General features: G+C 54.5%; 1 protein-coding gene across 1 annotated transcript; it reads left to right on the top strand.

Annotated features, from left to right (window-relative positions):
* Window positions 1–9381: 9381 nt before the first annotated feature.
* Gprin1 (G protein regulated inducer of neurite outgrowth 1) lies at window positions 9382–12184 on the top strand. The gene is given in 2 exon segments (XM_035441559.1): window positions 9382–11526; window positions 11528–12184. Coding segments are annotated over 2 exon segments (2802 nt in total).
* Window positions 12185–12462: the final 278 nt, after the last annotated feature.

Raw genomic sequence — 12462 nt, 5'->3', positions numbered from 1 at the left:
TCACAGACCTAGAAACTGATGCGCAAAGAGGTGAGATGACTTGTTGGAGGGTATCCAGGAGGAGGACCGGGCTAACCCTGACCAGAGGTGGGCGGACTCCCCGTAGGGGAGGATGCTGCCAGGAGGATGCGGGGAGCCTCCCAGCCCAGGGCGGACACTCGCCGGAGCGTGGGCAGCAGCTAGACAAAGGGCCGGGGGCGGGGCGGGGGGGGCAGAGGCCGGAAGTGTGGCCAAGGGGGAAGCGGGAAATTTCCTCGCCTAGCCAGCTGGCAGATCGGGACGACCCGGTTCCGGTGTCGCCGCCGCCGCCGCCCGTGCGCCCGCGGTGCTCCCAGCTGAGCAGCGGGCGGGCGAGCGCGCGGCCCCCGGGCCGGGGCGGCGTCTGCCGGCCCTCGCGCGCCCCCGCGGCGCCCCTCCCGGCTCTCGAGTGCGCCCAGCGCGCATGCCCGGGCGGGGCGCCCAGCCGACCGGGACAGCGCGGAGTCGGGTCGGCCCGCCAGCGCGGCCGGGAGCACCGGGGTGGTCCGCGCGGCGCCAGCCGGAGCGACGAGGAGCCGGCGCAGGTACGCGGCGGGCGCGCGGCGGGCGGCGGGGCGCGCGGGCTGGGGTCGCTGTCCAGGGTCCTGGACCGCGCGCGGGGCTCGGGCTGTGGGCGGGGGCGGCGGGGCGGGCGGGGCGGGGCGCGGCGGGGCGGGGCCCGGTGCACTGCCCGGCCTGTGGTGTGGGCAGGCCGCCCCGCGTCCAGCCCCGCTGCCCGCCCGCCCGCCCGCCGCTTTGTTCCGCACCGCGATGCAGGAGGGGGCGATTCCCGCCACCGGGGGGAGGGGCTGATCTCATTGATTCATCCCAGTCGTCACACACCCAATGTGGCACACACTCCTGGACGTGGTCACACACCGCGATCCTGCCTGGGAACCTCATTTTTGGACGAGACCACAGGTACACACACACACACACACACACACCCATGGCCCTTGGCCATTCCATCAGACACTCACATCCGGCCACCTGTGCACCCACCCAGTGCACCCAGTGGGGGCTACACACTCACAGCGTCCATCCTGAATCAAGTCGGCGTTACTCTAATGGACATCCAGCCACCCTGCTCTGGCCAGCTTCTGCTTATGTCCCTGCCATACCCTACACCCTGGAGTAGGCTGTGACCCCTTGCCACATACTTGCTTTGTGTCTTAGCTTGCCGCTCTTCTTCAACCCACACTAGCACAAGTCTGCGCACCTTGAACGTCCATCCTTGCCCTTCTATGGGTTGGTGGATGGGAAAATGGACAGATGGTCTGGGGAATGTTTCTCAAAGGAGGTCTTTTGTTGTTACAGAGCCCTTCACCTGTGGTAGCAGGCGGGGGCTTGTTGCTGTCAGGGTACCAGATGAGGGGACAAGTGGCAGAAATGGGGATTTTCAGTCACATTCCCAGGCATACACAAGCCTTTGTCAGTCTTGTTACCATAGCAGGAGATGTTTGCAGGTGCCTGGCAGCTCTGGCCCTGACTGGGGGTGTAGAGATGACTCCAGACTGGGAAGAAACCCTAGAGGAAAAAGAAAAGCCAGGCTAGCCATGTATCCACATTCCCAGGATGGCCCTGCCTGTGAGCCAGACACCAGGGCCTGTGCACACACCCAGGCTAGCTCTCTCAAGGTGAAACTGGAAAGCCATGTAATGACAGATGCACACACCCACAGGGTCCCAGCGGCCCCCACAAGGCATAAAGGCACACCACGCTTTTCTTAACTGGGACATAGGACCCAGGTCCTGGGCCCAGACTACCCTGAGCTTGTGCAGTCCTGCACAAACAGTCCCCTTACTCATTTGCATACCAAGCGATTTGACCCATACACTTCCATGGTCATTTCAGCCCTACTACCTATACTAGGTCACACACGCCTCCTTCTGTAGCCATGTGCCCATAGGGTGTGTGTGTTCCCGAAGGTATGTGTGTAGACGCAGGGACTTTGGCTTCCTCTACGCATGCCTGTGAGGACCATAGGATTTGAAGGATCTTTGGCCTAGGCCAAAAATAAAGGGGCTTTAAGAGCCAGTGTTTGGACCCGAGTTCAGATCTCTAGAACTCATCTAAAGGCAAACCAATGCCCCTGTAATCCCAGGGCTCCAACTGTGAGATGGGAGAAAGGAGAATCCCTAGAAGCTAAAGGTGTACAACAAGAAGACATTGGAAGTAAAGGACTGACACCTGAGGTTGTCCTCTGATTTCCATGTCTGCATGAGAATGCCCACATTCATACATACACACAAAGAGAAAGAAAAGAGCCTAGTCTGGATGCTGACTGGTAGACGGGGAAGAATCCAGGTTTTGAGCTCAGACACAACTAATTGTGAACTCCTGTCTTCCTCCCTTCAGACTTGGTGTCTTCATCTATGGTGAAGGGTAAAGGCCCCGTTGGGAAATTGTTGTGGAGTCTAATGACAGAGTGAGCCTGAGGATGCTGGGTCCCGGGATGGTCGTGGAAGTGTTTTCTAGTGGTAGTGTGGAGGGAAAGGATGTGAGCTCTAGGCCTGGGCTGCCTTAGAGGAGTGGCTGGAGGCTACTGAGACTTCCTCTCAAGCCAGGAAGAATCCCCCAGACCTGTGAGCAGCAGACCCTTTGGAGTTTGTCTCTGGGCCATTGGAATGGGAGACTGAGGCTCCCAGGGTGGGAAACCCCTTACAGAGTCACAGAGCAAGTTAGTGACTACATTGGGTTTTGACTCACATCTAGTCAAGCTGTCTGTTCCCTGTGCTGGGCCCAATCCCATCTCAGATGCTGAGAACCTGGAGCTGGAAACTGGGATGCCAACCTCTTCCTGGGAGGCTTTGCAGAAGGGGCATGGTAACATCCGGCCATGCCTGCCTATTGGACTTTCCACTTCCTTCTTGGAAAACAGGAGCATGTCACCTGCCTGACAGGTGTATGGGCTCTATAAGCACTTGGGCAAAGTCACTTCCTGCCTTTACTGGCATGTGAATAAAGTGTCAAAACTTAGATGCTACAGGGCAGAAAGGTGACATTCATGAGAATCTGACGACAATAAAAAATCCAAACTCAGGATGAGTGGCAGTGGACAGTTAGCCTTACTGTCCAGGACAACACAGGGAGGGTGAGGTTGTGGCTGCTTGCCTCCCTCAGGCCAGTCTTCTTAGCTCCAGCTGGCTGTTGCTCTGCAGGAAACACGCTCAGCTTGCCAAATTTTAGTTTGCCAGAATAACCTGGACATCTGATTTCCACATGAACTCTATCAATGTTTAGATGTTGGCGACTTTGTTCCTTTATTTAAAATTGGCTTAAAGGGGCTAGAGAGACTTGATCTCCTCCACCCACATTAAAAAAAAAAAAAAAAGCCCTGGAAAGCCAGAGACAGGGATGTCCCTGGGCCTCACTAGCCAGCCAGCCTAGCCTAATGGGTGAGCCCCAAATTCCAGTGAGAGATCCCATTCCGAAAAACAAGGTGGACAGCTTCTGATGAACACGAGCCAAGGTTGACCTTTGGCGCACACACACACACACACACACACACACACTGATTTAAAAAATAATTTGTTAGCATTGTAGGCCAATCAAGCATCTCCTAAACCAGATTTTGCTGAATTTTGTCTCTGTTGCAACCACTTCAGACTCAGCCCCCTACCCCGCCCCCTCCTGGGAGCACAGCTGGGCTCTGACAGGCTGAGTAGATAAAAACAGGTTTTCCATGTACACAGCCTGGCCCTAATGTGAGCAGAACCATGTACACCCCTCATCTACTCTAATTCTCACAACAGGCTTGGTGGGGAGGGAGGCAATGAGTTGGTTTGGGGTGGGGGTTAGTGAAGAAGGGCCCTGCTTGAAGTTTCAAAGCTGCTGGATGGTGAGCTGTCTGCACTTTCTGCCCAGGAGCTGGTGTGAGGAGACCCCTAGGGTGGGCTGGGTTACCAGTGTGAAATAAAGGGTAGTGGGGGCTAGGGCACCCCTCCTTTAAACTTTTATGACCCTTGCAGACTGTACTTCCCTCCATGTGTAATTGCTGGACAATTGTCAAATTCCTAGGTTTCAAAGGAGGAAACAGGAAAGTGTGGCAAACCCATCTTGGTTCTCACTGGAATTCGGGTACTTTCTTTTGCCCATCTGCCCAGACACTAAGGCTTATAACATCCCTTTCCACAGCCCCAAGGACAAGATAGGTCACAAAACCAACCTGTACAATTGTTTTGTTTGGCCTTCATGGTATGCAAAAAAATGAGCCAATATTTAAAATATTAAAAAAAAACCAATCCGTATGTATGACTTTGCTCAGTGAATTAAGGGCCTGGCCACAGAACAGTCACACACACACTTCCTGTTTGAAACACACCAGTGTTTGCTCAGTACCCTTAGGATAAGTCCTCACCACTCCCAGACACATGGTTGGCTGCCACTGCCTCTCCCTCCCTTCTCTGATTCCAACTCTACTCCAGTCTCACTGGCCTTTTCATGGATGGCTCAGATGTTAACCTCCTCAGAGGGGCCTTTCTGGACCACGTGTCCAGACCAGCTGCCCACTCCTTTGTCCTCACAGCATCTCATATCAGAAATGACATCATTTGTTTACTACCAGCTCACTACCCTCTGCTCCTCTTCTCCATATCTGAAGGTCAGGGGCCACACACTCTACATTGCTTACCCCCAACACTCGGGATTTGCACGGGTGTCTGGTGAGTGTTGCATTATGGGTGCATTCTCATTTGCCACAGGGACTGGAACCGGGTGCTGTTGCCTCTGTCTATGGCCTAGTCGTCTCTATTTGTGTCACAGTCCCCACCGTGACTCCTTCTAGTCTCCCTCACTTGCTTCGGGGTCTTCAGTCATCTCCCTTGCTCTATTCCAATATCACTATCGTGGGCAAAGTAAATGAAGACAGCCCCATGCATGCCATTCATGCCAGCCAGGGCCCTGCACTCTGGTGCCCTTCCACATTCTCATCTCCATGCTGATGAAAACCAGATCCAAGAACTCAACCAGACCCCTGTCCCACTTGACTCTTGCACACACCCCATAAATCAAAAAGGTACCAAAGCCAGCTCTCCAAAACCGAGGGCCCTGTAATCCTCAGCAAGACTTCTCTCCTGTGTGTCCATCCTTGGGATGACCTCCATCACCCCAATCCTCAGATTTGAGATTTTAGGGAATCCAGTGGTGAACAGTACCAGCTGAGACCCATCAGGAACCTTAAGTTCAGTCAGGGACTCGGGTTAAATGGAAACGTGCAGAGTGACAGAAACCTGGCTAGGGGGACAGGAAGGGGCCATGAGACTCCAGAGGAAGCTGGTAGGCAAAGAAGGCTTCCTGGAGGAGGGAACACTTAAGCTGAGAACTAAAACTTTAATAAAACTGTATAGGACAATAAAATAAAATAAAAAGATTTCAGGTATTAAAAAAAAACTGTATAGGAGGAGAAGATTCCTACAGCAGAGGGTGTTTGGAGGCTGAGACAGGAAGGAACGCCAAGCCATGGCTGTGCACAAAGCAGTTGCGTGTGTGTGTGTGTGTGTGTGTGTGTGTGTGTGTGTGTGTGTGTGCGCGCGCGCGCACACACGCGCATGCACGCTTGGGTGTGAGAGTAATTCATGAAAGATAAATACCAACAAAGAAAGTCAGTGTGGATATCTAGGGCTTAGATGCCCATTAAGGAGATGCCCACCCTCCCATAGAGCCAGTAAAGGTTGCTTTCACATTCCTGTTTTTCAAAAAGGTGCAACCATGCAAAATGGAACAAGAGTTCCCGTCACTTACTAAAGTTCAGCACAAGGTGTCCCTCACCTGTTTGTGGTGATGCTAGTATTAAGCAACCTACTGTGCTACCAGTCCTAGAGACACAGAAAGTGTGCAATGCACTGGGATGACACCTGACAGTGACAATAGGAGTCTACAGTATGAAGCTGTTATTTTGTTGTTTTCTTGTAGTGTGGGGGATGGAACCCAGTGCCGCACATGCTAGGCAGTCACTCTGCCACTGAGCTACATCCACAGCTCTTTATTGTTGTTTTAGAGTGAACGCTTTCTTGTTTATTTTTTAAGTTGCTATAGGGCTAGAGAAATGACTCACTGGTTAGGAACACTTACTGCCCTTGCAAAGGACCCCTATTCCGTTCCCAGCATCCATGTTACAACCGCCTGCAATTCCAGCCTCTGGCCTCCTCTGGCTTCTGCACATATGTACATATTCCTATATGCAGACAAACACCTGCATGTAATTTAAAATAAGCATTTTTAATTGACGATATTATGCTATATCACCAGTAGCATCTCAACTTTACTGAAGCCACAGGGAGTTGCTGACCCATACTGTTTAGGACTGCACTAAGTATTCATGGTGCTATTCAAGCAACCACAAGATCACCGACAGCACATGTTTCTCAGAATACACACCCACGGTTACAGCACACATGCAGTGTTCACCTGCAACCCAAATTCAGGCACCACAGAGGGCATACAAAAGAAAAATAAGATCCCAGCTCTTACTTTAAAGAGGCCATCACAATGAAAGTTTCATGAGATTTTATCTTGGAATTGTCTGCCTATAAATAAACCCAGGAACATGTCCATGCTTCTCCTTGGCCACACGCATAGAACCTGGCGGTTATGCTGGCCCTGTCCTTACATGCCTTTGCTTGCTCAGTCTGTCTTGGGCAACTCTCTCATCACTCTACATGTTCCAGTGACCGTGTGGTGGTCCACGTGGACGTCTCATGTGATTTCCTCATCACTTCAGACATCTTCACCACCAGGTGCTCTCATGCACCCCAATGTACCATCCTGTGTCTGCAGGAACATCCCTGGAAGGGGACTTGCTGGCCTAAACACTATGTGTCTTGTAAACATATTGACAAATACCCTGCCTAAAAGATTACAGCTGATTTAATTTCCCAACAAGAATATAGAGAGTCTGGGTCTAGGAGCAGCATCACTAGACATTAGAAGGATCATTCCGTCTTTCACATAACTAATATGTACGGAGAATTTACTTTCTGTCTGTGTGCCGGCTGTTCTTGACTCTGATGTGTGGATGAGAATAAAGTCCCCATTGCTTAGAAGTGTGTGTGCATGCATGCATGTGTGTGTTATGATTTGTTTTGAGACAAGGTCTTGCTATGTAGCCCAGGCTGACCTCAAATTCAAGCTCCCGCCTTTGTCACTGGATTACAGATGTGCCACACCGTGAAGCTAACATTCAGTGAACACATATCTATGACAGTAACAAGTAGTCTGGATTTTAAAATTTCAGTAAAGCAAAGCTGGGTGTGGTACCTTTAATCCCAGCACTGAGGAAGGAAAGACAGGAAGATTTCTGAGAATTCGAGGCCTACATAGGGAGTTCCAAGCCAGCCACACACTGTCTACACAGTGAGACTGTCTATATATAGAGACACGGTGGATGGAGAGTGACAGCCGGCTTTGGGATGGCTGTTTTATACAGAGTGGGCCAGGACAGACCACAGAGAAGAGACCATGCAGGTACTTGCAGGGAAATGTCCAGTGCAAAGGCCCCGAGGACCTGGGGTGGGTATTTAAGGAGCCAGAGTGTAGCCCACTAAGGTTAAAATCACACAGAGAGAGGGGAGGCTAGAAGGTAGGAAGGACCAAAGGAGACAACAGACCCAGCCAATGCAGGGTCTCGTCAGTTACTGTAGTTGCTGCTTCTTTGCATCAGCTGGGGAGATGCTGAGTGGTTCTGAGCAGAAAGACATGATCTGCTTGGGTTTTAAGACTCCTCTGGCAGCTTTTAAGAATAAACTGGATAGGGAAAGGAAAAGCAAGGGTAATCTAGTACAGAGTGGTGAAGCATGAGGCCCAGGGTGGAAGCCAGATTCTGGATATGTTTTGAAGGCAGATTCATTCTATTTTGCTGATAGGTGGTTCATGGCATACGAAAACTAAGAGAGATTCTAGTGCAGTCATTCTCAACTGTCCTAACGCTGCGACCCTTTAATACAGCTCCTCGTGTTCTGGTGACCCCCAACCATAAAATTATTTTTGTTGCTACTTCATAACTGTAATTTGCTACTGTTATGAATTGTAATGTAAATATCTGATATACAGGATAGCTGATAGGCAACTCGAAGGGGTCTGACCCACCTGTTGGGACCTGCTTCTCTAGAGATTCTGGCCTGATCATGGGTGAGATGGTCTGGGGACAGGTAAGAAACAATCGCCATCTCTGTACATTCTGGATGCTGCATGAGTAATGACAGTTTCTCCGAGTCCATCTGCCTGCCAGACCCTCTTCCCAAATGCTCCCCAGGCATCACAGACTCATCTCATCCCAAACTGTTCCCTGTCTCCTGGCCTCTCCAGCTCAGTGCTATTGCCCAGCAATCCCCACCTTACCCAGTATTCTGCAGGCCACGCCCACCACCACTCACTACTGCCAATTGCCTTCGCCAGTTCTTGTTTCTGCCTGAAGGACCTTCAGGGTGCTGTCTTCCACCAGGGTCCACTGCATGGAAGGGGCTATGAGGATGCGTGGGGATCACTTGAATGAGAGGCTGAGTGGCTTCCTCGGGGTTTTAGTCAGCTCTCCTCGCCTTTCAGCCAACCGCCACACCGCCTCAGAGCCGTCTTGGAAAGCACATGACCATGTCCTTTCCCTGACAGTCCATTCACAGTTCCCCAGGCCTACACAGACATAAACTGGTGGCCTACAGACATGTTTTCTTTGGCCCACATAGTGTTTGGGGTTTTTATTTAAATCTTGAATTAGTTAGCATATTTTACATCGAAGTCTGGATTTCCCATTTTCCTAAGACACCAGGAGAATGAGAGTTCCCAGGGTTCATTTCTCCAGGACAGCTGTTGGCCCCTCTTTGAAAAGCCATGCACTCTACAATTTGCCACAGATGCACTTACCCCCTGTGTTTTGTATACAACCTGCTCCCTTCACTTAAATGACCCATCTAGCCCAGTGACATCCGAAGTTTTCAGTCACTAGCCTTGAAGATGAATGCAGCACTTTTGGAAGCATGTTGCATGAGGTGAGGCTGACAACGGTAAGGAAATGGTGGTGAAATTGAAAGGTCAAATTGGAGCCAAGCTGTGAAGGGTCAGTCTGTCTGTCTGTCTGTCTGTCTGTCTGTCTGTCTGTGTTATTGAGGCTTGGTCTTACTGTGTAGACCAGCTTGGCCTCAAACTAGAAATTCTCCTGCCTCAGTATCCCAAGTACTGGGAGTATAATGATGCAGGGAGTGATAGAGTTAGATTTATGTTTTTAGCCGAGGCCTTCTTGACAAGAGACCAGACAGAGAATCTGGTGAGGAGCCTGAACGTGGCTGGGTCTTTCAGCCATGGAGACCCAGGAGAGTCTCCTAAGCCCGTGTCTGTGCTCTTTGTTTCAGACATTGACATCTGTGGAGGTAGATGCGCAGTACTGAAGACCCAGCCTGGTTCCAGCAGCTGCAGAAGGACGCCAGCCCCTTCAGACCCCTCTGCTCCCCACAGGATGGGAGCCTGGGCACTGGGGGCCCGGTCATGAGGGACTGCTGCTCTTCCCCAAAGGCCATCCCCACACCCCCAAAGCATACCCTTGACCACAGCCTAGGCATGGACTCCAGATACAGCAGTCCCAGCGGGGCTGGGGAAGGGGCCTCCTGCTCTGAGAGCTCTGCTGGGAGCTTAGCCTGCCTGTCTCCCACCTGCAACCCTCTTCCAGAGACAGTAAGAGAACATGGAGCCTTGATCACAGGAACCTCTGAAAAGACTGCGGTAGGGAAGCCGGAGCCTGTGCCCTCAGCAGACAATCCTCCTACAGCCCCAGAGAACAGAAATCCTGTGTTCTTGGAAAAGATGGAGTCCATCTCCTTGAAGCAGGCAGATTCTACTTCCCCAGGAAAGGAAGAGGCTGGGCCCTTGAGAAAGGGAGAGTCCGTGTTGATGGGAGAGGTAGAGCCTGCAATCTGTGGAAAGGGGGAGCCGGGGGCCGTTGGGAGGATGGATTGTACAGCTCCAAGGAAGGAGGACTCTGTATCCTTGGAAAGAGTGGATCCAGTGTGCTCCAGCAAGGTGGATACAGCGACTCCAGGAGGGGGAAACCCTGGGTCCTCAGGCAAAGTGGATCCAAGAAAGGAGGACCCCACATATTCTGGAAGAGAGAATCTTGGATCAACAGGAAAGGGAGATCTTGTGTCTTTGGGGGAAAAAGAAATGGAACCCCCAGAAAAGACAGACCCTGCATCCACAAAAAAGACAGATTCTGGGTTCTCAGAAAAGCCAACTCCAGGATCATCAAGCAAGACAGAACTTGGATCCTCAGGAACAGTGACTCCTGGGACCAAAAAGGTGAATCCTGTATGCTTGGGGATGGTGGATCCTGCAGCTGTGGGAAATACAGAAACTTTGTCCTCAGCAAAAGAGGGCCCTCCCTCCTCAGGAGAGGGAGGGCCTATGTCTGTGAGAATGGCGAAAACAGGACCTGCTGGACGGCCAGAAGGTGTGTTTTCCCCCAAGACAGATCCCACATCTGTGAACAGCACAGGACCGCCAGGCAGCGTGGACCCTGATTCCTTAAGAGATGTGGAACTTGTGTCCTCAGTGAAACCAGAGATCTTGTCTTCTGGGCAGGCAGAACGTGTGTCACTGGTAAAAACAGAAACCCTATCCTCAGGAAGAGAGGACCCACGGTCTTCTAGAAGGGTGGACCACACAACTGTCACAGGAACCATAAAGACATCTCAAAAAGGGAATCCCGAGTCTTTGGGAAAGACAGACCCCGTGTCTTCAAGTTCAGCAGATGCCAAGTCTCTGGGGGCCTGGGGGTCGGTGCCTGCCTCAAAAACTGAGGCAGAGACTGAGGGGAAAGGAGGCCCACTGTCCTTGGAGAAGGCAAGTCCCACAGCCTCGGAGAAGGCCGAGCCCCTCGCTTTCCGCAAGGCAGGCTCCGCAAACCAGGGAAAGGCAGAAACTGTTCCCTCTGAAGAAGTGGGCTCCACGACTGCAGGGAAAGTGGTCCCAACGGCTTCAGGAAAACTAGGTTTGGTGTCCCCGGGGAAGGTGGATCCCATGGCCACAGAGCGAGCAGAAGGCATCCCAGAGGCGAAGGCTCCAGAAAGGAGGAATCCCGTGAATTCTGCCAGTGCCTCAGGGAGTGCTGAGCCCAAGCCTGGGGTCAAGGTGGTAACCCCGCTTCCAGGCGCCTCCTCCCCGGGCAAGGTGGAGGCGCCGTCTTCGCAAGAAGGGCAGCCACGGGTGTCTGGGAAGATGGATCCGTCAGGAAAAGTCGACCCCACGGTGTCTGTGGAGCCTGTGTCCCTGGGGAAGGCCGAGTCCGCATGTCCGTCTCCTCTGTCTCCGGAGAAGGCCACGTCCTCGGGTGGCACACCGTGCGGCGCAGCCCAGCCTCTGGGAGCCGCCGGGAGCCGCGGGGCCCTGCCCGAGCCGGAGCCCGCTGCCAGCCCGGGCCACACAGACCTAGCGGCGGCCGCGGAGCGCTCGGCGGCCCCGCCCGGGCCCCGGACTCGCGACAACTTCACCAAGGCGCCGTCGTGGGACGCGGGGCGGGGGCGGGGGCGGGGCGGCGCCGCCCCGCGAGGACGCGGGCACGCAGGCCGGCGCTCGGGCGTGCGTCTCGGTGGCGGTGAGCCCCATGTCCCCGCAGGACGGCGCGGCCGGCCCGGCCTTCAGCTTCCAGGCGGCGGCGGCGGCGTCGACGGCGCGCGCGCCCAGCCCCGCGCCCGGGCCGCCGTCGCGCCGGGACGCGGGGCTGCAGGTGTCGCTGGGGGCCGCCGAGACGCGCTCGGTGGCCACGGGGCCCATGACCCCGCAGGCCGCGGCGCCGCCCGCCGCGCCGCCCGTCTTCCCCGAGGTGCGCGTGCGGCCCGGCTCGGTGCTGGCGGCCGCCATGGCGCCCCAGGAGGCGGCCGAGCCGGTGCGCGACGTGAGCTGGGACGAGAAGGGCATGACGTGGGAGGTGTACGGGGCCTCCATGGAAGTGGAGGTGCTGGGCATGGCCATCCAGAAGCATCTGGAGCGCCAGATCGAGGAGCACGGCCGCCAAGGGGCGCCGGCGCCGCCGCCCGCCGTCCGCGCGGGCCCAGGCCGTGCAGGCTCCGTGCGCGCCGCGCCCGCCGACGGCGCCGCCAAGCGTCCGCCCGGCCTCTTCCGCGCGCTGCTGCAGAGCGTGCGCCGGCCGCGATGCTGCTCGCGGGCGGGCCCCACGGCCGAGTGAGCCGTCCCCGTTTTGGAGGCCCGGGTCGCCAACCTTCTCAGGCTCCCTTCTTGACACCAAGTCCTTGAAAGCTACGCCCCACCCCCACCCCTGCGTGCGCCAGGCCTCCGAGGAGTGGTGGCAGCCTCTAGGGGCTTCTTTCCCGTCCCTCCTTCCCCAAACACTGACGAAAACCCCTTCCGCAGTCCCTTTGTGGCCATGAGCCCGCACACCCAGCCCTGACAACCCCACCCCGGTGCCCTCACAGCCTTCCGCTCCACTCCCTCAGGTAGCAGTGG

The sequence above is a fragment of the Cricetulus griseus genome, chromosome 3, assembly GCF_003668045.3.
Source record: "Cricetulus griseus strain 17A/GY chromosome 3, alternate assembly CriGri-PICRH-1.0, whole genome shotgun sequence".
Classification (NCBI taxonomy): domain Eukaryota; kingdom Metazoa; phylum Chordata; class Mammalia; order Rodentia; family Cricetidae; genus Cricetulus; species Cricetulus griseus.
Note: the sequence above shows the minus strand (reverse complement) of the source record. Positions and strands in the feature narration are given on the sequence as shown.